The sequence below is a fragment of the Suillus subalutaceus genome, assembly GCF_016647625.1.
Source record: "Suillus subalutaceus strain FC151 chromosome Unknown DFJ58scaffold_102, whole genome shotgun sequence".
NCBI lineage: Eukaryota > Fungi > Basidiomycota > Agaricomycetes > Boletales > Suillaceae > Suillus > Suillus subalutaceus.
Window position 1 is genome coordinate 93,441 of NW_024540351.1, and position 22,987 is coordinate 116,427.

A 22,987-nucleotide genomic window follows, 5' to 3' on the forward strand; every position below is an offset into this window, starting at 1 on the left:
GGAGTATTCCAAGTTACGGCATGAACCCACCCGCTTTCTGATTGCCTTGTCCAAATTAATGATTTTAAAGTGAGATGGGGTGACATGTGCGTAGACCATAGTGTTGATGTAATTTCCGTAAGCATCAAGTTCAAGTATTCGATGGGGACACGAAACAATATACTTGCGCAAGGCAGTTCCGTGCGGAAAGCCAATCCAGCGCAGCAGTGACGGTCGCGGTCCCGGACCTGCATAGATGTCGGAGAGGACGATGTCGAGGTTGACGAGCTGACCAGTGATAATGTTGTCCCACTCTAAAAACGGTAGTTCACGTGATTAATGAACCGCTGCTTGACCTCTTGGACATTAGGGACCTACAATGCAAGAATATTGCAGGTGCATCGCACATCAGGGGAAATATGACGATGCGAATGATTATCGGGGTGGTCAAGGTTGGAAAGATCAGGTTCTACCCGTCGTTTCTTTGCTGGCGGTTCAGGGGTGTCTTCTTCGGCACCACGACAAGCCATCCACTTTAATTCGCTCCTCAGGGCCTGCTCCGGGTTCTACTTGAACTGTTCTGACAGGGAATTCGGCCGAAGTGAAGGCGTTGCGGCGATCGCCCTCGATGTGGTCCAGCATCCGCAAAAGTGGGTCTAGCATCCAGCGCCTATTTTGTACTTCCCGGGAAGTCGAGGTTTGCTGCTTGAGCAACGCGGCATGCTGTGTTTTTTTTCAAGATCTCCTCTATTGAACCGCTTGACGATGCTTTCGCACTCGTCGGCGAAGCATGAGGGGACCTGATTGAAGGACTGAAGGGAGACAGCCGTACCAATAGTAGTAGGCTGAGCACTAGCAGAAGATGTCGATGATCTGGTGTTTGAGCCGTTTCTTTCATGAGCCATATATCACAGAGGACGGACAAAGTCAAGGATGTGGAATAGGAGATTCAATTTGGCTCGTGACGCGGCCACGGAAGGTTACTTGCAAGTTGCGATTTGGATGATGCTGCCTGCGTGCTATGTAAAGTCAAAGTAGTGGCGCGACAAAATATTGGTCAATGGTACTAAGGCTGAGCAGAACATATCTGAAAAGCATCTCAGAGACGTAGTGAGACTTACGAGTCTAGGTTAAGGGTACTAACTGCCTGCCGAGCCCGTCTCAATATCGTTCGGGTCCATGTTACATAAATACTCCCTACCCGAGTCGGTTCCGGGTGGAGCAATTGTGCCAAGCTATCTGGGCGTCTAGCCTGTCATATAAGTAAAACATCGTGGGCCAGCATTAGTGCAACACGTTCACTTTGACCACTACCACGCCTTGTCCGCATTGAAGACAGTTACCCCAGCAGGTTTCGAATAAGCTGAGATTGAAGTTTGAAGCTTGAAGTTCATGTGACACCATGACATCTCACGGGAACAACTCACAGGATGACCTTCTGTATTTGTCTTTCCACAGTGATGCACCAGTCTATCATGGTGGCGCCCATTTCGTTGGCTCTCCTGGCCAAATCACCCCTACAGGGGGGCCTAATTTCCCACATATGCGCCAGATTCCTTCTTATGGTTCTCTTCCATCGTCTACTTTACGTCCAAGCCTCGAACAGAGTCGAAGTGTTTCCCTCATTGCCGCTCATACGCCTCCTCTAGAAGTTAATATGGCTAGTGCTCAAAACCTTAGGGAGTCCCTTGTCCGTTTGTCCCGCGTCAGGCCCCCACCACCAGAATCGCAATGGTCGCTATTCGAACAACTCATGGAGAACGAGGGCCAGCTTAGGAGTCCTATGACACGTGACAGACGCCATCTTATAAACTCCTCTCACCGCTCCGAGCACTCTTCAGCGGGACCTCTGACTTCAGAAGCTACCGCCACTGACTGCGATCCATTCAACAATGTCCTCCAATCGCATCCGCAGGAGCACAACACCCGAGAGGCGTCGTTCGAGCAATCCAGTGAACATCATGGTCCCACTGAATCAGAAGACCAGTTCAAAGCCTCCTTTGACGGCTCTTCAGCTACCTCTGTCCCTACATTGCTATCACGCCATCGGTTTCTTCCCTTGCAAGTACCCACAATACCAGTTTTGTGGAAGAACGTTCTCAAATGCGCAGTGGCATATCTTATTGCCTCTCTCTTTACGTTTTCACCATATCTCTCCGGATTCTTCAGTGATATTTCCGCACCGGGAGCAGGGAATGGCCTCCCATCGCCCACTGGTCACATGATAGCCACTATGTACGCGTCTTTTCTCACCCATTTTCAGACATGACACTGATCATTCGCAGCGCTATCTACTATAACCCCGCAAAAACCATGGGGGGAATGATGGAGGCCGATTCGTACTGCTCGATTGCGTTTCTTTATGCAGCATTTGTCTGTTTGGGAAGCATGTCCATGTTCTGGTCCCTCGAGGTCAGACCAGGATGGGAGTGGCTCGGTGACGCTCTTGTCATTTTGTGGGTTGGAGTCAGTATGTGGGGTCTCACTTGGATTAGAGCGTGGATGGACAAACCCACATTTAATTCGGGTATGTCAATCAAATACTTTAACTCGTACTTATACTGACTATTTATCAGCGTGTAGCATGGCTGCCATAATATTATCTATTGTGTAGGCTATCATGCGTCATATTTGGAGCATGTCACTTATATATTTTTAGAATTGTCAAGGAAGGAGGCTGGGAAGTACTCCTGCAAGTCTCATCGGTCGTGCTTGTCGGCACCTTAATATCAAACGTCGTGTGTTTCGCGCTATGGGCCCAAAGCGCCACAGACAACCTCCAGTTGAACATGACAAAGACCTTGGATTCGTTTGCCACCCTCCTTGGCATGCTCACAAACACCTTCCTTCTCGAGGAGCCCATTCACCAGCCTAGCCAGGATAAAATACACAAGGCGGTCGAGAACCATCAGGCAAGCTTCACGAGTCTCAAAAAGAACTTAGGAGAAGCCAAGTCGGAATGGTTCAGCGGTCTGCGTGGACGAGGAGGCAAGGAGTCCAGACAAGCATATGAGGACGCGGTTGATAGCCTCACGCGTCTTGCTCAACATCTGAATGGCTTGAGAAGCGGCACCCGGTTGCAGTACGAACTCACAAAGGCTCACAGCGAGGGACGCTTGACGTTGAAGCGACATAGTCAAACGATCGGAAGAGAGCGTGATCCAAGCGGGTATCGTTCTCCAGCCGGGAAGGGGAGAAGGATGTCCAATGGCGGTTCGGACATGCGGGATGACACAGATGAAGTCCTACTACAAGCTGCGGCGGATATGTTCGGCGATCTGGTCGATGATCTGGGTCCACCGCTGAAGGCGCTGACAGTGAGTCGAATGCCATCTGTGCTGCGGAAGGTACTCACAAGCAGCTATAAGAGAACTTGTACTGCAAGTTTCGAACGTCTACGCGAGGCATTTGCGCAGAGCAAACATGTCCAAAGAGAAACTCCATTTCAACCTCATGATTTCCATATTTTGATTGATGAGATCGACCGCGCGCTGTTTACTTTCGAGACTACCTCGAACCACGCTGTTATGCGTTTATACAAACGGAGCGATTTTGCTGCCCCCTCTATGGGGGATTCAATCGATTCTTTAATCCAAAGGGACAATACAATCCTTACGAACGGCGAACATGAACACATATTTCTTCTCTATTTGTAAGCTCTCGATAATTTTATTCGAGAGGTTCCGTGCTCAAGTCATCGTGGTTCAGTTTCATTTTCACATTGCAGGAATTTTCTGGAGAGCTCATTTCTCTTACGGACGCTATGCGCAGAATATATGCAGTCGAACAAGTCAGAGCGGATACTCAGAGCTGGTTTAACCGATATATTATACATGGCCCGTCAAATCTTTTATCTGCCATGCGATTGCGTCGACGTAACTTGGCTCATCAAAAATTCAAGCGGTCTGGACTGCGCCGACTCTGTCAGTGATCACTTTCAAGACTGCCCACAATCTACTGACATTCTGCTATGAAGCATCATTCTTCACTTCTCCCCATCGCAGCAAAGTTTTCTTCCCAAAGGTCCAACCTCATGCTCCAAACACAATACAAACGCCCCATCCCGCGAATCTCCCCTTTATCGGTCGTATGAAGCGGGCACTTTGGGATTTTGGTGGGATTTTGAAAGAGCGCAAGTTGAAGTATGCGTTCAAAGTGGGGATGTCTGCTGCTGTGTTGACTGCACCTGCGTTCTTTGATGCTACGAGACCAATTTTTACGGACTATAAGGGTGAATGGGCATTAATTTCCGTGCGTGCAGGCGTCTTTTACATTGATATGCATGACTGATTTTTTCCTCTTTAGTTCTTTGGGGTCATGTCGCCTACGATCGGAGCTGTATGATGATTTTTATCGGTCTTGTATCCTTGCTGATTCATTTGTTAGACCAATTTCCTTAGCATTCATCGTGTATTCGGTACTCTGTGCGTTGTCTTTTTTGGTATTTACCCCCTTTTGTTCTGACCACTCGAAGTTTCGGAGCTTGTGCCGCAGCTGGAATTTACAGCCTTTTTCCGGAGAATGCAATTGTGTTGTCGATCTTCGGTTTCTTTTTTTCGATGCCTTGTTTTTACTACATCATTGCGACTCCACGGTATGCGACGACGGGGAGATTTGCTCTTTTAACATATAATTTGACGTGCCTTTATTCGTACGTTGGCGAAAGCTTTGCCGCTTGCGCAGATTTTTGACCCATCCTCCTTTCCTTATCATTCGCAGGTACAACGTTCGACAAGCCGACGTATCTGTGATCGATATTGCGTTTCAGCGCTCGACTGCGGTTATCGCTGGTGTCCTCTGGGCTGCGATTGTATCTCGTTTCTGGTGGCCTTCAGAAGCGCGAAGGGAGCTCAGTCGAGAGCTGGGAGAGTAAGTCTGTCTTTGCTGAGCATGTTACGTATTGACCTGTTACACCTAGCTTTTGTCTGAACATTGGATGGCTATACACCCACTTGGTAGCAGCCAACTCAGGCACGCCTCGCGCAGAAGACGACACGGATGAAGACGAGCCCGAGACGCAGCCTCCGGATGAGACAGTGTCGCTCTTGCCCAAGTCCGCTAAAGCCAAGCTTAGTAAATCCATTCAGGATTTTATGGCTATGTTTGTGTGAGCTTACTATGCATCGACCGTTGCTGATTCGAACCTGCAGGGAATTGCACCTCCAGAGGAAGCTCATTGAATTGCAAGGTCTTCTGGCTCAGACACAGCATGAGCCTCGGTTGAAGGGACCTTTCCCTATAGCACTCTACCGGGCGATATTGACAAGTCTCCAGACTATCCTGGATAGGCTACACAGCATGCGTTGTGTCACTACCCGAGAGGAATGGATTACGGTAAGCTACATTCCTTCATGATGGATTTGTTTTAACGTAAGATCGTTTAGTCTGTAAGGAGCGATTTCATCTTACCCGTGAATAAAGAGCGAAGAGATTTAGTCGGCAACATCATCCTTTATTTCTCCACGCTCGCATCCGCCTTTCGCTTGAAAGCCCCATTACCTCCGTACCTCCCACCAGTTGAGGAATCGAGGGAGCGTCTGGTACGTCTCCGAAATCCATCAAAAATCAATCTGATAGATACCATATCCATTTAAAGGTCAATGCAATCCGGAAATTGGATATAGTCAGGAACAGAGATGTGAAAGCGTCTCGACAGCTCCTTTTCTTTGCGTATGCTCTTACTATGAAAGGCGTCACTCAGGAACTGGAGTATCTTGGGCGTACGCTACAAACCGTTTTTGGTGTGATTGGACATAATCCGGAAGAGTTTGAGGCGTTGTTCATGGAGCCGGGCGGGAGTGTAGATGTCACACATGTTGTTTAACAGTAGAAACCTCTTACAGCAGGCATATACTTTATGGGAAATGATACCCTGACTTGCAGGCGCTCTGAAGCTTGAGACTGCAGTTTTCCATGCTGTATGATGTTATGGACCTTTCATTCAGAATGCAGTATTTCTCAAGACTCATAAAGTTCTGGATCAAGCACCCGCTTTCACGATACATGTCCTTGTGAAATCAGCATGCACGCCTGGTTCTTGAACAGAAGTATTTCCAAGTTTGATGTGATATCCACTTGTTCAAAGGGAGCTGCTTCGAAACAGTCATGCACGTATACCGAGCCTAGAAGCCATACCGGAAATCTACAAGCCACTAAGAACCTTTGAATTACTTGGGTGTGTTACGCACATGCAGGCGGAATCCAAATATGAGCATGCCATTTGCTCCAGTGAACATGAGCGTTCGTCATGTCGTGACTCGCGTATCCTCCCGGCGATCAGTGGTACTGCCTCTATGTATATGGCTAACAGGCGCAGGCAGGGATAAAGCCTCAAGGCTTGCTTGTGCTTCAAGAGGTGTCGCCTCGCAAGTCGGGCGAGCTACCACCGCGTCCATCTTCTGTGATCAGCGCTCTGATACATTTAGGAGAAATCCTACCAGTGACTGAGAAACGGAGGATATGATACATCCTGAAAGGGTCCTATTCCTTTCGTAGTCATCGTCTTTCGAACGAACAATAGACTCCTTAGGAGGTGATCGTTCTGTCACAACGCCCTTCTCTTCCAATTCCCGGTGATGACATGCCGCCATACCATACTGGAGGTCGCCGAATGGATATGAATGGGCGTATTACGCCAGAACAAACTGAACCGCAATCATATAAAAATCAGCGAGAACAAGTCATACCCGCTAATCCCCACAGCCTGCCACTGTCATCCAAACTAGTTGGAATACTGCCACAACGCCATGTCAAACAAAACTCCATCCCAGGACGTTTCTCCAACCACTGAAGTACCTGACATGTCATCATCAGCCGACGATGACTCTGTCCATCCGTCACAGTTGTCGGTCGAGATCACCGGTGCGCTTAGTTGGCTGCAAGTTTGAGCCGCTATTGACGAGTATGGTCGTAGACATCAAAGCAAGCGGGCTGCCAGAAAAAATCGGGTTATTCGGTGGACAATTTTACATCCGCATAAAGGGAGACAAATTCACGAAGCAATCGAAGACTACCAAGTACGCCAAAGGCGGCGAGTATGTTGCCATTTGGAAGGATATTATAACCTTGTATGCCCTGCAAATGTCTTGTAGGCTAAGAGACTGATGGGGAGTTAGTGATGCCATGGAGTCTTCCACGATTGAAATCGAGGTCTTTGCTCGCCGTTGCTTCTTTAGCTACAAGATCATCAAGAAGACGGAGAAAAATCAATGTCTTGGTGACCTCCTCGAGAACGCTAATGCAGGTGAGTTAGAGCGTATTCAAACGAGTTGTACTCGGCTAACAGACCCTGACAGCGGTCGAACTTGAGTTGCTTGGGAATGGTGAGCCTGCGGGTAGAGTCACGTTCCACATTTCCAAGAGCAAGGCAGCCACGTCCAAAGGGGAGATATACCATCAGGTATGAAGTTACGCAGTAAATGGATAGGGTTGGCCACAGTCAAATTTTTTTGAAGACAACTCGACTCTTACATGCTGCATAGATAAGTACTACATATGCGCGATCTCAGATATCCTTCTGTAGCTGTTAACGTGTGGATTAGCGGTGAAACACCGTACATAGTAGAACACCTACAGATAGTTATGGCAAGCTAGCTCTTAAAAATAAATAGCATGCAGTATCCATTCTTGTCACATCAGTCAAACCATCTTCACACTGGGACGGTTCCGTAAAATTTGAACAAGTGGATCATTTGCACCAATCATTTAATGATAAGTACTGCGGCGCAGTTGGTGGATATGTTTAGACCGTTTGGGAACGACAACAACACAGGTTGACAATGACAGCGCCTGGCCGAAGGCGGAGTTTCAATCATGACCAATGGCAAGAGTCACTGCCATCCACACCACAGCACACACCACCACCACGTCTGACTCTGAACCATCTCCCTTATAGTCTTCAAAGAAATCTCATTTGTGAACGCCGTCCTTTATAGCCTTAGTTTCCAGCTTAGATATCTAAATCCCTCTGAGAGTAAGCCAAATGCGCCTCTCAATACTTCCCGTCCTTGTTGCAGGGGCTGGTATTGGTACGTTTCACTTGAGCCAGCATGTGATATCTTACTGACGAGTCGAGACGCCATTACAGTCAGCCAGGTTAGTGCGGAGCCCGTCCGTGTCTTAGTCGAGAGCCCCTCAAATGCCAATGCAAACATTCGCTTCGGCCACGCCATTGCCAACGCCAACGTGAATGGCAATGATGACTCCGACAACGTCGGCCGCTTGGTGCGCCCGAGCCTCGTAATGACCACCTCCACCGAGATCAAGGGGAAGCATCACTTTTGTGGCGCGTCCCTGAAAGCGAAGGCACTCCGCATGTCAAATGCGTTCCGTCATGCTCTTGGCCTTCCTCTCATCGAGACGGGTGACCATGACGCATTCAAGGGCGAAGTCGCCAGCACACCCGGTTCTGTTTCTGGAGAACTTCATATCCTTCCCATTCCCTTGTTCGGGCAACCCGTTGCATCAAGCGTCCCCGCCAGTTCCTCTGAGAAGGACAATTCAGGCGATGTCAAGGAGCTTCTTCCTGACGGGTCCGTCGTGCGGGTCTATCGCCAGCATGGAGCTGAATCTCACCATCACCATCATGACATGAAGCACAAGAAAGCCGGATCTTTCCTCAGGCGTGTTCACCGCGCCATCATGGCCCTCGGCCTGTGGGAGGGTCGTGCTGTTGCGTTCGTTCTTGGTGAGTGCTTACCTTGTGTCGCTAAAATATATCTGATGTCCTTGAAAGGTTGCGGAATCGGTGTTTTGCTTCGCATGTTCTGGGTGATGTCTGTCCTTGTGTATCGCACCGTCAGAGGTGAGAGACTGGAGGAAGTCAGTCATGGGTACATCATGTTCGAACATGATGCAGAGAACAACTTCGTCCCTCCTCCTGAATACACTGACGAAAAGGTGAAGGTAGCCGAGGTCGAGGTTCAAGAGATCGAGACTCGCGTGGAGTGAATGACACCGATCCTCTCCATTTGAAACACCACCCACATGCCTATGAATATTTTGATCTCGTTCGCGTACTGTGACCACTACATATTTACACCCAGATCCACTTCTGTTTCTCTCTTCGCTTGATGCATAGCTGGTCGCTTGGTTTGGAAATGCCTCACGTCTGTCTTTGACGGACTCACACATTCCTTTATCACTGTGCACATGTTGTATTTTTGTTGCCTGGTGCTCGTAGTAACACGATTGATAAAATTGCCTACCAAGACCAATTGGAAACGACCAGCATACAAGAGAGAGAATTTATATTTTTATACGCCGCTACAAACAAAGGAAACTTAAGACGCGCACCGTATGGGCAGTGCTGGGGGATATGGTAACGAGCAAAGTTGCGTGTAAGTACGAATAGCCGAGGGGTCCGCGACGACTCCGTGGCATGTGAATGTGTCGGTGCGTTCAGCGTCCGAGTCGGGTACAATGTTGTACACTTCCTCCTCCTCCTCCCTCCTCCGTCTCTTCAAAACCTATACAAGCAGTCCATAGCAATCCCCGAAATGCATGAAGAACCCGCTGCGGCAATAAGCTTTCATACGACTTGAGTTTCAAATTTGGCAAAAGTCAGTATGTCACACGGTGATCCTACCTGCGATCCGCAGAAGTCGAGGACTGTCTCATTCTGATCATCCACCACTCTCAACGGTAGTCGTCCCGCTCCTGCCTTTCTTTACCACTACTGCGTGGTCGAAATGGCCATCAACCAACACTGCAGACCCGTATGAGGGTACTCATGCTTCAAACCTCTGGTCAGCATCCTCGTCGAGGGGTTGAACCATACGAGAAGAGCTTGAAAGTGTTCATGAGAACGGCAATAGGGTACCAGCCCTGACACTGTTCTGTTCGCAGGAAGGACAAATAAATCAAACTATCGAATTCTACCAATGATATCCGCGAGGTCCACAAATCACGCACTTGAATCTCGTGGTGGGTTCCGATTGGCGGGAGTCAGTGGCTGGGTAGGTTAGTGGCCTTCGCTCGCTGTTTTGCTAGGCTCTTATTGTGGGGGCACTCGATGTGCAAATTTTGCAATCAGGTTACTTGTGCATACGTGTTTTGGAGTCGCGAAGATTGATCTAGTTCCTTGCAAGACGAAGATAGTAGCAATGTCACGTTTACTGTTGTTCCAAGCTCCACGCTAGCATTTCCGGGACACATCGAACATGTAACAAGCCCTAGCTACTCGACCGCAAGTCATTGGTTCCAACCAAACTTTGTGTACCGCTCGAAGTTGACATGTTAATCACGCATGTCTTTCGCAGGACTTGGCACATTTCGTGATTCCGACTTGGGAGACACATACTCTGGTGACAGGTTACTATATAAATTGGCGTTCCCATGTAGGCTGGCCAGTGTCACCGGTAGGGTCGGGTACGTGCTCCAACACCACATCAAATAAATTTTGAACTGTTTGAGGGCGTCTGATGATGACGACTTTTACGACAGTGGTGTCGACATTCTATCGGGAACATGCAAGATTGTTGTCACAATCTATGAGATCGTCCCTTGGGATGTCATCACATGGTGAAGCGTGCGAGCGGCATTGGCTTCCAGACCAATATTACACCAGTTTACGATCCTAGCTGGAATTTGCCTGCTGTCAGGGCGCCAAAGGACTTCCATATCGAACTCATGCAAAAATTGTCGTCACGGGTTCATATTGTTTCCTGAAATCTGTCAAAAGTTTAACAGACTTTACCGCCACGCATGTCATTAGTTGGCTGATCATGCACATGATGAATCCTCCTGGACACTTCCGTATCCGTGAAACTGTAAACGCAAGGTCTGCAAACGCAACTTTCTCACTTTCTGGTCAGCGCATCTGTTCATTCTACGACTATCTGGCACTTCACCACAGTTAACGTTACGGGTCTTCAGCCACAACGGACATGAACTCGCACCTTTTGTCAACGCTATCGCCCCAGCACCACAGGGTCTTCCCGAATGTTCATGTCATGTCACTATTTCGGGTATTTTATGTCAACACAAGCTTCGCTCCATCACTCTCTGGTGCTCAGCGGTATTCCATCCGGACCTTCTCAGTTTCAGGGAGCGAACCAGTGTTTTTGTGGTCAAAAAAGTTTCATGTTCTATGGAGGACAATACGTTCGTCCAAGGGCTCCCAGTGCCCTGAACGCATCTCCGAATTCGCAAATCCCCTGGTGTGGGACGTACCCCACCAGTCCGCCGTTTCCGCCGACCATTTTAGATGCGGGATTCGTCTAAGATGAGACGACTTCAGATGTGTGCTCATAGTGTAAGTGTGACTATCAGTGGGATTATGGAACTCATACTCAGTGAACCATGACCTCAAATTTCTCAGACTTTAATGGCTGGCATCAGCAAGCAGTCAACCTTTTACCTGTGAGATATGCAATTCAATGGTATTACCTCCGTATGATCCTGACCTCCTTAATTACAGAACCCGAAGTGTCATTCCTTTGGGACCAGCGAGCCGCATTCATGTTTTACCTTCTTGCCACCAAGTCACATGAAGTGAGCGTGTTAAACAGTCATCTTGCATTGCCGAACGATAAAGCAGACTAAATGAAGATGATGTCATTCGTTCCTGTGGCACGAATGCGTACGTAGCAGGGTGGGTGAGTATTTTATAAAGGCGTGCTCAATTCTTACGATGTCAAGTTCAAGGTGTGCCAAGTGGCCCAAGCCACCAAATTGGGATCGCTAACCTAACCCTTACGGCGCGTAGCGCCGAAACTATTGTACAACCTGAGTGCTACCGTTGTACACTGGCTGGTATCTAGCACTACATGTACATGGTCCTAATTCTCAGCAGTACTTCCTAAACCTCAATAGAGTCCTAAACCTCACCATGTCTAGCGTTTAACCCTCGACATTCCTAAACCTCGGTGTTCCTAAACCTTATTTAAACCTTTTTATGGAATAGCGACTTGTATTCAAGGAAAAAAAAACCTAACAAAGACTAAGATACTAAATGCACCCTGGAAAGGTTTAGGACCACTCACAATGTTGCGGCGCTGCGCGCCGTAAGGGTTAGGTTAGCGATCCCAATTTGGTAGCTTATATCATTGTTTGGTTGCGACTTGACACACCTTGAACTTGGCATTGCAAGAATTGAGCACGCCTAAAATTTGGCATTTGCTCGTTTGCTTAATTACCGTAATGTGCATATTTTTGACAGGGACATGTATGTAGACAGTAGGATAGTATGCAAGAGGTGGTACTGCAAGATAGGTGAGGAAACAATCCAGGATGCAGCGGAAATCACTGAAGAAAAAATGCGAAGGCACCTGCCGCCAGGTAGGGGTACTTACTACTAACTGGCGGGGAGAGACAACGAGGGAGGAGATGTCTTCGACGAGTGCGAAGGAGAGCGCTAGATCTTGACGTGGCCGTGCCGCCCGGTCGTGATGCGCTGTTGCGAAAAAAAAAAATAACCGGCGGCGACGGCATAGCTAGGCTGCAGGTTGAAGGAGCGGGCGCGAAATTGGCAGGATGGCAGCAATCATGGGCACAAGGGTTGGAAAAAAGGCAGAGGATGCTGTTTGCAAAGACCGCGAGCTCGACGAGTAGGACAACGAAGACATAAAAAAGATTCGTACCTTTCTCTAACGCAGTTTGCGGGGTCCAACCTTTACTAAATAACGTCAGTCGAATGCTACTTAACATGGCAATAACATGGTTTCTGAAACATAGAGGTCACACATCACTCGTGCATGGGGGAGTCTGAAAAGACACTGGAAGAATCTAATGAACGGTATGCATATAGAAGTCATTGGGGTCCAGCATGACGAGCAGCTAATTCAAAATTCAGCATAGCTATGAGAAGTTTGAAACTTATGTTTCAGCGCCTGAAGCTATGCTTGAGGATAGTCCGTTCGCTTGCTCGATCCCACGTCAAATTCTTCACGGCATGCTGCGCTGTGGATGATTAATATATAAACCCTCTGTCGCCCTCGTCTTTATCACTTCACGTAAAAGGGTTTCTACTTACCGGTTGTCGCAACTTGATGTGTCCCCAGTCCATACATTATCATCTCTCCCAGGTGAAAACCCTATTCAGAGCCTATCATATATGGCTGCTTCTTCTCCAGGGCTAACTACCCTTCCGGTTATTCTCACCGCTGCCAGCGCCAGATATTAGGACACATCTTCCAGACATCCTCTCAGATCTTCCCAAATTTTGGGTCATGTCGTCCTATACCCCACAGACAGATTTTCCGCTTGAACGCTCTCGTCTTATTGGAATGATTTTGGGAGGTGTGTCCTACGGTGCGTTTTCGGTCCACACAATGATTTGGTGGTTGACCTCTGTACCATAATAGGTGCATACCTTCTCCTTACCGTACAAGCGGTGATTGCTCTCATGCAACGTCCCCGACATGGGCAGAAAATTGCAAATAATCGTCGCACGCTTCTTTGTTACACCCTCATCACGTTCGCACTTGGGACGATAAGCTTTGCTTGCAATACAAAATTCACGGTGATGATTTGGATAGACCTTCGTGATGCGCCTGGCGGTCCCGTTGCGCTGATTAAGAACGTAATGCATTACCGTATCAACTTTATGGCGATATGCTGGTAAGCACCTTTGCCTGTCCATCTACACACAGTGTTGACGACCTCATCTAGTGGTTACGTCACGGAGTGGTTGATGCAAGCACTGCTTGTGAGCTGAATAGTTTGCTGTATGTGCAAGCCTGATGTTTGAAAAACTCAGCTTTACCGATGTTTTGTGATATGGAATTGGGAGAGACACGTGATGATCTCCATGGTCTCCCTCTATACTGGCATGATTGGTGCAGTTGCATTATTTACCAAGCGACCGCAGTCACTGACATCTCGAGCAGCAGTAGCCATCGTCGTCTTGGTCCAGGCAGGTACCGGGACTCCATTTTACGATATCAACAGCACAGTTGCATACCTCGCCTTCCAAGTGGCGCACACCATACTTTATACCATTCTCGTGGCGAAACGTTTGCTCTCCATACGAAGCCAGATGAAGACGGCGTTCAAGGCTGAATATGATTCTAGCACTTATGATACCATCATCCTAATGGTCATCGAGTCCGCCGTGGCATACACTGTCTTCATCATTATATTCATAGTTGGATTTGCTGTGCATTCAGACTCTCTCTCCACGCTATGCTTCTTGTCTATTAACCAAGTTCAAGTAAGCAGGCAGAACGCTGAGTTATCCGTGTTTCTGATACTAGCTTTTTTATTTTTAAAATAGGGCATTACACAATTGTTCATCATCATACGTGTGGCACGGGGGAGGGCAGTTACACATGATTGGTCGCCCCGAATTGCTCCAGCAGTACCTACGACTTTAGTATTCGCAGAGACTACATCCATTCTAGCAGAAGGAACCAATGTGGCACAAGCAGCAGGCAGAGCAGGACAGTGCCAGCTGAGTCCGAGCATTCTGTTTCGGTGAAGTTGGCGGAAGAAAATGCGTAGTGTGCCGTACTTTGTTTATTCCCCAAAGTTCATTTAATCGTAACGACGCTGGTGCCGGCCCCCAACTCGCTTATTCCTCCCTTATTCCTGGCATGTTTTGTGTTCATCGAATTAAACGCAAACCAGCCTTTTCTATTTACATTTTGTATTGGCAAATGACTGCTAATCCCACGTGATCCTACTGTCAATGGATCGGCACGTAGAGACGGCCATCTTGACCAGAGTAGTAAGCGTGACAGGACAGAGATCTGTTGCAGGTTCGTCGAAAACCTGCTCACCAATGTTTTTCCTGTTACCATGCCTTGAACATTCACTCATGGATGAATCCTTCAAGGTCTACCTTAAGCAGTCATAGCCAACTGGCACAAGAACAGATTGGAAATCTGCTCTCTCAGGTGGTGCGGATTCGAAACCTGCCGACAAATGATTTTCCCTCCTATCCCACCTCAATATTCACTCATCGATGGTTTTATCGGAGGTGGATCTTAACTGGTCTCAGCCAAGTGGTTACCACAACAGAATCAAAATCTGTTTCTCTAGATGGACTGCGCAGGTACGAAACCTGCCGAACGACGGTTTTTTTTTCCATCGGAACACGCCTTGAAGATTCGCTCATGCGTAGTTCCGTCGGAGGTTTTCTTAACTTCGTCCTGTCCAAAGTGGCTACCACAACACAATCGAAATCTGTTTCCTTTGGGCTACGCAGGTTCGAAACCTGCGCAACAAGCTTTTTTCTATCAGAACATACCTTGACATTCACTCATGGATAGTTTCGTTGGAAGTCCATTCAAGTGGTCTTAGCCAAGTGGTGATCAAAACGGAGTCAAAATTTGTTCTCTTGGAGTCGGTTCGAAACCTGCTGACAATATTTTGCAGTGTATAGTAGATCCTCGGAGGTCCATCTTTACTAGGCCTAGTCATTGCGTAGAAACCCTTTTTATCTGATACTAGTCTGTCTTCCATGAAGGAATTCACCTTCACGCCCTGCGAGGGTCGTCTCAGAATTTTGGCATGCCTCACTGTCCTGCGGATCCAGTTCCAAAATAGACGGGCTGGAGAATACGGAAATAAAGTAAGACACTCTATCAAATGTTGGTACGAATCATCAAGCTTAAGGTGGAAAATGATGGTGGAATATGCACATGCGTCATGGCACCAGTGTCGTGCCTGAGCGCTCCACCTGCACAGCACTGTGAAGCTGTGAAGATAACGCAAAGAAGACACCTTACCAGCCAACTCAAACAAACACTCACGTAACTCCTTCGACTCCAGACCAAGTGTCCGCTGTGTCAGTCGACAGTGCTTCCTTCCTCTCGTATATTGGCGGAGCGTATCTGTGTGTAAGTGGGACTTGCTGTGAGTGAGACTGACAGTTATTATAGTAGGAAAAGCTAGGACCACTGACCGACCGGTATGCTAAGGATCCTCGTAGAGATCTGCTCTGAAGGTTCGAGGAACAGCAACCCACTATAAGTCAAAGAAAAGTTCAACGTGCTGCTCCCGCACATATTTCCTACGAATCACTTTGTTGAGATACCCGAGCGACGGCCATGTCTGTCGCTGTTGAGATGAACAGAACATCAGAATCGACCCCACGCAAGACGATGCGAGGCCATACAAAGGGAGTACGAGGCGTTGCGCACCCACCCAACTCGGACGGGCAGCGCATTATGACATGTTCACGAGACGGCTCAGTTCGACTATGGGACCTAGAGAGCGGTGCACAGATAGGTGATGAGTGGCGAGATGAAGGGGATGAGGCGGGAGTAATCACCATGGCGTTGTCTCCAAATTGCAAGGCTGTTGCCAGCGGAAGCCAGGATGGGACAGTGAGGTATTGGGACGTTGAGACGGGGAAGGTTGTCATCAGATGGAAAGAGCACACTGAAGCTGTGGAGTCAGTGTGTTGGAGTCCAAATGGTAAACGAGTTGTGAGTGGGTCCTGGGACGGCACAGCAAGATCGTGGGATGTGAAGAGCGGAGAACCCGTCCAGGGTTTGAATCCAATCAAGACGGGGCATGATGAGCACGTGTACGCAGTGAGCTACTCACCCAAGGCAACAATGATTGCGACAGGGGGGTTCAAAGGGAGAATCAAAATCTGGGACGCAGAAGCGGGAAAACTGCTGTCCACGATCAAATAGGATTCTGCAGTTAGGAGTTTAAGCTGGACATGGGTCGAAAAGAACCTTATCGCCGGGTTGGGGAATGGCTCGATTAGGATAATCGACACAGCCACATGGCAGCAGATTGCCATTCTGGAGGGTCACAGAAAAACTGTCTTCTCTACCACTTTATTTCTGAACGACCGCCTCCTTGCGAGTACATCACGGGATGATACAGCCCGTCTCTGGAATCTTGACACTAACCTCCAAGTCGGTTCACCTCTGCAGCTCGAGCAGGATATCAAATGTGCAGCCTTTTCCCCTGATGGAAAGCTGCTATCCACAGGTTGCGAGGATAAAAACGCGTACGTATGGGACATTCAAGCCATCCTCAAAACAGCTAGCCTAGAAGACCTCTTATCCATACCTGGTGTGAGTGCCAACTTCACTCCCACTCGCTATCTCATTCCCAATGGCTTTCAGGCACAAAAATCTGAATTCAAAAAGAAGGTATGCATCATCTCGAGTGGCTTTTAAAGAATAAAACACGCTTACGTCCTACTCTCACAAGTCGTTATCAGGCGTACGTTGTGCCTTTTTCTGACCTTGATATTGATTGTGACATCGACATCCCAGACTAATGCTACGCGACGTCCAGCCCTGCCACCGGGCTTTTTCGATAATGTGAAAGACCCTAATCCCGTGCGTTACACCATTCACCTACAGTTCTTGTTCTGATTTATATATTTTAGTCCACCACTACTAGCCGTCTTCATCCTGATCCCACTCTACATCGCCGGCGTAGTGCTTTTGCACCCTCCTCCTGGGGATCACGTCCACGTGTACTCCTCGCCCGCCTTCTCTCACTCTTCCACCGTTCCCAACCTAACACCGATGAACCAATTGAACTTCGGCAACGCCAAGGACCTCGTACTTCCTCTCGTTGCAGTCCTCCTGTTGTCGAAGTTTCTGCCCTAGATGACAAGAAGGTACGTTTTTTGGATGTGTACCCGGCAGCTGGTTTCTCAAACTTTTTTTTACAGTCGATATATACTGCTCGGCGACCAGAACGAACTAGCGACAAGGCGAAACGCATCAAGAACCCTAAATGGTGGGTTCGCGTGGTGTTTTTTCTCTGCTGCGTGTCTTCCGGTACCAACGGCGCTCAACATGATCCCAGTACATAAACGACTGTCCTTGTCTCGGCATTCTAGCTCTTGTATCGTCATGCATAAGTACTCGGTATTTAGTGCTGAAATGTGTGGCTGGAGTCGAGACGCGAACTCTGGGGATTTGTGTTATGGGTACTGATAATGGTCATCGTGGCACATAGGCATTTACTTTCGTTATGGTATTCCACATAGGAATTGTAATTCTATCTCATTATAAGTATGTACTTTTATATCCTACTACTCATGTTTCACAAGAACAAATATTCAGCAGATCTCAATAAATCCAGAAAGGTGGCTCGACACAAGATGACAAGATCACCCACTCGCTGGCCCTGTGTGTGCATAGCTAAAAAGACACTACACTCTTAATCTTCCATTCATTAGCGACGAGTCTTCGTGGACAGGACTTGGTGAGAGTAATGTGCCTCCCACATCCCTTGCTTTCGTTATGACTTGAGATTAAACGAATATCCGCCTCCGTGTCTCTTCATGGCATTCATGACTTTCCGTTCATCAACGACTCGGATGTGCATCTTTGTGGACTTGGTGAGAGTAATGCATCTCTCTCTCCTTTGCCTTTACTTTGACTCTTCACTTTAAACGGCTTATTAGGAACGTCATAAACGACTTGCTTTCTTGACGCCTCGTCCATCAGAGGAAGAACCATGCTGTTACTTCCTTCTCCAGTGAAACTGTGGTTCCAAACCTGAGCGAACATGCTTGGATCGAGCTGTGAAGCTGCTGGCATCGTTTTGCGGCGAGTTCCTTGTGTTGGCTCGATTTTATGCAATGTAGCGAGGAGTTCAGCAGGCAACCCTTGTTTCCGTTTCCTCTGCTCTGAAGTAATGGCACGACACAAGATGACAAGATCACCCACTCGCTAGGTATTTGTGTGCATAGCTGAAAAACACGAAACTCTTAATCCTCCATTCATTAGTGATGCGTCTTCGTGGACAGGACTTGGTAAGAGTGATGTATCTCCCACCTCCCTGGCCTTCGCTATGACTCCAGACTAGACGAATTAGCCAACTCGTCAAATTGTTTTCTCGACGCCAATCCTGCCTTCCGCCCACCCCATAGAAACAGGCATTCTGACACGATACGTATTTCCTCAATCTGTGGAGAAGAGTGAAAATGAACATGGGTGAGACTTGCAATTTTCTTCAAGGGGGAATCACATATTTACCTTGCCAACTCATATGCATAATTGCGTCAATCCACCTCGATATTTCTTCACAATACTTCTTTACGTTCCGTTCACGTGGGATGTGTATCGTTGCGGCCTTAGCAAAAGCAATATATCTTCCGTGGACCTTGCCTTTGCTCGGGCGTTTTAGTAAGTACATAAGATAGATGGAATACACACTGTGATAGACAACTCAACGAATGTTCGGGTGTCGCTAAGCTAGGACGTCTGTCAGTAGTCAACAAGTCCCCGTAATACCAAATAGATATATTGGATTGCGCCACCAGATCAAGGATGCTACTATGGAGCAATGCCAAGCATCCGGGTGAAAAAACACAGCGCTCTCTAGCCCCATTCGTAGATCACCTAAGAGAAGTGATGCCAGTTGCGAAGGTGAGCATCCGGCCCATATGAGATAACGTGGTGGTCCAAAGGAAGTGGCGAGGCGGGGAAAAAAGAGCTCGGCGATGTTCTGCGATGGCGAGCATGGTTATAAAAAGAGATGCTGATGCCATTTATTACGTGCCCGACGACTCTAATACTTATCCAAGTCATTGCGCGATAAAGCAGCAAATCCTAAAGGCCAAATTAAATGATATCTCAGCTGTCTAATAGCCGATCTCATTCTTCGATAGAGTGAGACTGTCAAGTTCTCTTGAGTAGTACGTATCGTGAGTGACATGTGAACACTTCCAACGTCTAGGAAAAGTCAAGGTGAGAAAAAGATAGCCGCCTGGATGTAACATGGTCAGACTGCCGCCCGCATAACCGTTACACCAAAAGGTGAAATACTGAAAGCTTAGCTTTCAGCATCAGCGACAGTATATGTACTGATTATGGGAACTCAGGTAAGCCGGCGTGCTTACACTGGATTGTCGTAACCACTCCTGCGAAGTTTGGAGGTACACAGGAGTGAGCTATTCTTGCATACACTGTCCTGACGTTGGCAGGATCGGACAATGTTTCATGCACGTCTATGGACATCGGATGGATTGATGGAGACAACGTTGCTAACTTACCGGCAACAGCCTCCGCAACAGAACGATAGCGCCAATTCGTGTACACCTGGACTGACTTACAACTTAGTGCGTGGGTCTGAATAATGCGCTTGCTCCCCATTGCACCATAAATACAATTGGCGTCCTGAGCAGGGTCCGACATAGACAGGCTGGTAGAAAACGGAGAGAAAGCGGAGATGTATCGGACCATCAAGGGCCAAGTAAAGATAAGGAGACGCATGTAGCGCTTGGTCTGCACAGCACCGTGAAGCTGTGGAGACAGGAGGATAACGGATACGTACCTTAGTAGGCAACTTGAACCAACACTCGTGCAACCCGTTCGACCCCAACATCCACTATCTCAGCTACTATCACACCCCTTGCGTTCTTGTGTGGAGTGAATCTGTGTCAGATTTTTCCAAGTGGGGCTTGCGTGAGTGATACACTAATTGTTTTGCGTTGGAAAAGTTGAAGCGAGGAAACGATAGGGCCACTCACTGGCCGGTCCTGAGGGATATCTCCTGCATATATCGTCCCGAAGCTGTCCTATAAGTCAGAGTTGAATCTGCCTGGATAGGGCTTCTCGTGAGCAATCCCCCCAGGCACTTCTATTGACATGAACTCAGGTTAAAGCAGATAGACCAGTGAACTCGCCCAATCTGCGCCACCGTAGTTTCTCCTCCTGCTGAGATGACAAAGGTGTCAGCAGTAACCCCCAATAAGACGATGCGAGGCCATACCAATCAGGTATCCGGCGTTGCGCACCTGCGCGGCGGGCAGCGCATCATCACATGTTCATTAGATGGCTCACTTCGACTATGGGACCTAGAGAGCGGCGCACAAATAGGTGACGAGTGGCGAGATGAAGGGGATATGGCGGGAGTAATAACGATGGCATTATCTCCAAACGGCAAGACTCTTGCAAGCGGAAGCCTTGACGGGACGGTGAGGGTGTGGGGTATTGAGACAGGAAAGGTCATCGCCAAATGGGAAGAGCACACTTACTGGATGGAGTCGGTGTGCTGGAGTACAGATGGTGAGCGACTGGTGAGCGGATCACACGACGGGACGGCAAGAATGTGGCATGTCAAGAGCGGTAGACCCGTTCGGGGTCTGAACCCAATCAAGACGGGGCACCAGCACATGTACACGGCAAGTTACTCACCCGAGGCAACAATGATTGCGACATGCGGATACAGCGAGGGTGGAATCAAAATCTGGGACGCAAATATTGAGACAGGCAAGCTGCTCTCAAAAATCAAACCCAATTGGACAGCTTGGAGCTTAACCTGGACATCCGATGAAAAGAAGCTTATCTCCGGTTTGACTGACGGCTCGATTAGGATATTCGACACTGCCACATGGCAGCAGATCGCCGTTCTGGAGGGTCACACAGATGCTGTATACTCCCTCACTTTATTTCCGAACGACCGTCTCCTTACGAGTGCATCACGGGATGATACAGCACGTCTCTGGAATCTTGACACAAACCTCCAAGTCGGACTACTTCTCCAGCATGAAGACCACGTCGAGTGTGCGGCCTTTTCCGCTGATGGAATGCTGCTATCCGCAGCTTGTGCTGATAAAAACGCGTACGTGTGGGACATTCAAGCCATCCTCAATGCAGCTGGCCTAGAAGCCCTCCTATCCATACCTGTAAGTACCAACTTGACTCCCACTCGCTATCTCATTCCCAATCACCGTCAGGCACAAAAATCTGAACTCAAAAAGAAGGTATGTATCATCTTGTGACTTTTTAAGAATGAAACACGCTAATGTCCTACTTGCACCAGTTGTTATCAGGTGTACGTCGTGTCTTTTTTCACCTTCATATTGATTGTGACATCGACATTCTAGGCTAATGCTACACAACATCCAACCAACCAACCAGCCTCCCGTCGAGTGCCAGAAGGCTTTTTCAAGAACGTGCAAGGCCGTGATCCTGTGCGTTGCCGCCATCTCAAATTTCCCTGCTTTCTGACTTCCATGTTGTTAGTCATCCTCTACCAGCCGTCTCCATTCTGATCCTTCTCTACGTCGCCGCCGCCTTACTTTTGGACTATCCTGGGGATCGTATCCACCTGCGCTCCCCACTCGCCTTCCCCAACTCTTCCACTATTTCCAACCCAGCGCTGATGAACCAATCGAATCTCAGCAGCACCCAGGGCCCAGTACCTCCTCTCGTCGCAGTCCTCCTGTTGTCGAAGTCCCTGCACTAGATGACAAGAAGGTACATCTTTTTTGGGTGTGTTCTCAACGACTGGCACCTCAAGTTATCTCTGCAGGCACTGTATACTGCTCGGCGGCCGGAACGAGCTAGCTACAAGGTAAAACGCATCAAGAACCCCGTATGGTGGGCTCGTATTGTGTTGTTTCTCTGCTGTGTATCTCCTTCTACTGATAGTGTCCATTGATGGACGCAGCACATGGTCGATCTTCATATCTACTAATTCCTCCGTTTGTTTTATCTTGTTGTAATGTATCTTTCGCCATATCATCAATAACATTCATTGACCTCTCGCATCCTAATTCGTTCGTCAAGTTTGCACAGCTGGTGAGTGCTATCTAGCCTGAATCCGGAGGACTCCGTGGGGCGTGAACTTACATATCAATCAATACTTTTCAGGTACGCTGGACACTAGCATCCAGACCTAAGCCTTTGAGCTGACTCTTGCCCACTAATTTCGACCACTAGACTCCTATATACATTGAAGTATGTGAGACAATCTGCTACTCGCTCGTTCATACGACATCCGAGTCACCCAAAAGATCTAGTATTGGATGAACAACTGGAAGGCTGGTGTCACAACATTACCGCTACGTAATCCAGATGGGATACAATTCAAGTTGGTACAAGCTACTTGCCCGATGCTAACTCACAAAATTTGCGAATGAACAACTTGGGCTTGGCTAAAGATGTCAGTAGCCACTCCCCACAAGACGATGCAAGGCGTAGGGAATGGTAGCCCCAGAGTGGCCAGATTCCCGACCATCGACGTATCACATCCAACTCGTCTGTCAAGCGATAGCATGCACCAGTCGGTGAGGATTGTTTATATAGCCTGCAGGAGGCTGGAAGATCAGCGTGATATCAACTGACATCAT

General features: G+C 48.2%; 5 protein-coding genes across 5 annotated transcripts; 4 read left to right on the forward strand and 1 right to left on the reverse strand.

The window, feature by feature from the left end:
* Positions 1-1,732: 1,732 nt before the first annotated feature.
* On the forward strand, positions 1,733-5,803 carry DFJ58DRAFT_664815 (Fusaric acid resistance protein-like-domain-containing protein; the record flags this gene model as incomplete). Its single annotated transcript, XM_041382463.1, has 15 exons — positions 1,733-2,214; positions 2,265-2,506; positions 2,556-2,589; positions 2,639-3,296; positions 3,348-3,631; positions 3,688-3,854; positions 3,989-4,230; positions 4,285-4,317; positions 4,366-4,403; positions 4,454-4,630; positions 4,699-4,848; positions 4,898-5,080; positions 5,130-5,313; positions 5,364-5,519; positions 5,576-5,803. 15 exons carry the CDS (start codon positions 1,733-1,735, stop codon positions 5,801-5,803), a joined length of 3,258 nt encoding a protein of 1,085 aa, XP_041240701.1.
* A 2,001-nt stretch (positions 5,804-7,804) lies between these two features.
* On the forward strand, positions 7,805-9,244 carry DFJ58DRAFT_802904 (uncharacterized protein). Its single transcript, XM_041390948.1, has 3 exons — positions 7,805-8,006; positions 8,066-8,665; positions 8,714-9,244. Exons 1-3 carry the CDS (start codon positions 7,961-7,963, stop codon positions 8,926-8,928), a joined length of 861 nt encoding a protein of 286 aa, XP_041240702.1. The 5' UTR covers positions 7,805-7,960; the 3' UTR covers positions 8,929-9,244.
* Positions 9,245-12,963: 3,719 nt separating this feature from the next.
* On the forward strand, positions 12,964-14,570 carry DFJ58DRAFT_29464 (uncharacterized protein). The gene is made up of 6 exons (XM_041379717.1): positions 12,964-13,230; positions 13,284-13,539; positions 13,591-13,627; positions 13,679-13,757; positions 13,809-14,131; positions 14,195-14,570. Exons 1-6 carry the CDS (start codon positions 13,149-13,151, stop codon positions 14,396-14,398), a joined length of 981 nt encoding a protein of 326 aa, XP_041240703.1. The 5' UTR covers positions 12,964-13,148; the 3' UTR covers positions 14,399-14,570.
* Positions 14,571-19,607: 5,037 nt separating this feature from the next.
* DFJ58DRAFT_29493 (uncharacterized protein) lies at positions 19,608-20,494 on the reverse strand. Its single transcript, XM_041379719.1, has 3 exons — positions 20,381-20,494; positions 20,185-20,327; positions 19,608-20,135 (listed from the first exon to the last, which is right to left on the reverse strand). The coding sequence occupies exons 2-3, from the start codon at positions 20,233-20,235 to the stop codon at positions 19,719-19,721; spliced, it is 468 nt and encodes a 155-aa protein (XP_041240704.1). The 5' UTR covers positions 20,236-20,327; positions 20,381-20,494; the 3' UTR covers positions 19,608-19,718.
* Positions 20,495-21,262: 768 nt separating this feature from the next.
* On the forward strand, positions 21,263-22,402 carry DFJ58DRAFT_802923 (uncharacterized protein). The gene is made up of 6 exons (XM_041390949.1): positions 21,263-21,538; positions 21,590-21,616; positions 21,676-21,687; positions 21,740-21,826; positions 21,879-22,112; positions 22,168-22,402. The coding sequence occupies exons 1-6, from the start codon at positions 21,440-21,442 to the stop codon at positions 22,294-22,296; spliced, it is 588 nt and encodes a 195-aa protein (XP_041240705.1). The 5' UTR covers positions 21,263-21,439; the 3' UTR covers positions 22,297-22,402.
* The last annotated feature ends 585 nt before the right edge of the window (positions 22,403-22,987 follow it).

What these genes read in the sequence shown, in the direction of transcription:
- DFJ58DRAFT_802904 (XM_041390948.1), top strand. Translation starts at nt 7,961, where the DNA reads ATGCGCCTCTCAATACTTCCCGTCCTTGTTGCAGGGGCTGGTATTG. An exon ending in TGTTGCAGGGGCTGGTATTG is followed by an intron (nt 8,007 to 8,065) that starts GTACGTTTCACT and finishes ACGCCATTACAG; the next exon opens with TCAGCCAGGTTAGTGCGGAG. An exon ending in TGCTGTTGCGTTCGTTCTTG is followed by an intron (nt 8,666 to 8,713) that starts GTGAGTGCTTAC and finishes TGTCCTTGAAAG; the next exon opens with GTTGCGGAATCGGTGTTTTG.
- DFJ58DRAFT_29464 (XM_041379717.1), top strand. Translation starts at nt 13,149, where the DNA reads ATGTCGTCCTATACCCCACAGACAGATTTTCCGCTTGAACGCTCTCGT. An exon ending in TTTGGGAGGTGTGTCCTACG is followed by an intron (nt 13,231 to 13,283) that starts GTGCGTTTTCGG and finishes GTACCATAATAG; the next exon opens with GTGCATACCTTCTCCTTACC. An exon ending in AACTTTATGGCGATATGCTG is followed by an intron (nt 13,540 to 13,590) that starts GTAAGCACCTTT and finishes GACCTCATCTAG; the next exon opens with TGGTTACGTCACGGAGTGGT.
- DFJ58DRAFT_29493 (XM_041379719.1), bottom strand. Translation starts at nt 20,235, where the DNA reads ATGTTGGGGTCGAACGGGTTGCACGAGTGTTGGTTCAAGTTGCCTACT. An exon ending in GGTTCAAGTTGCCTACTAAG is followed by an intron (nt 20,136 to 20,184) that starts GTACGTATCCGT and finishes GGTGCTGTGCAG; the next exon opens with ACCAAGCGCTACATGCGTCT.
- DFJ58DRAFT_802923 (XM_041390949.1), top strand. Translation starts at nt 21,440, where the DNA reads ATGCTGCTATCCGCAGCTTGTGCTGATAAAAACGCGTACGTGTGGGAC. An exon ending in AAGCCCTCCTATCCATACCT is followed by an intron (nt 21,539 to 21,589) that starts GTAAGTACCAAC and finishes AATCACCGTCAG; the next exon opens with GCACAAAAATCTGAACTCAA. An exon ending in CTGCACTAGATGACAAGAAG is followed by an intron (nt 22,113 to 22,167) that starts GTACATCTTTTT and finishes TTATCTCTGCAG; the next exon opens with GCACTGTATACTGCTCGGCG.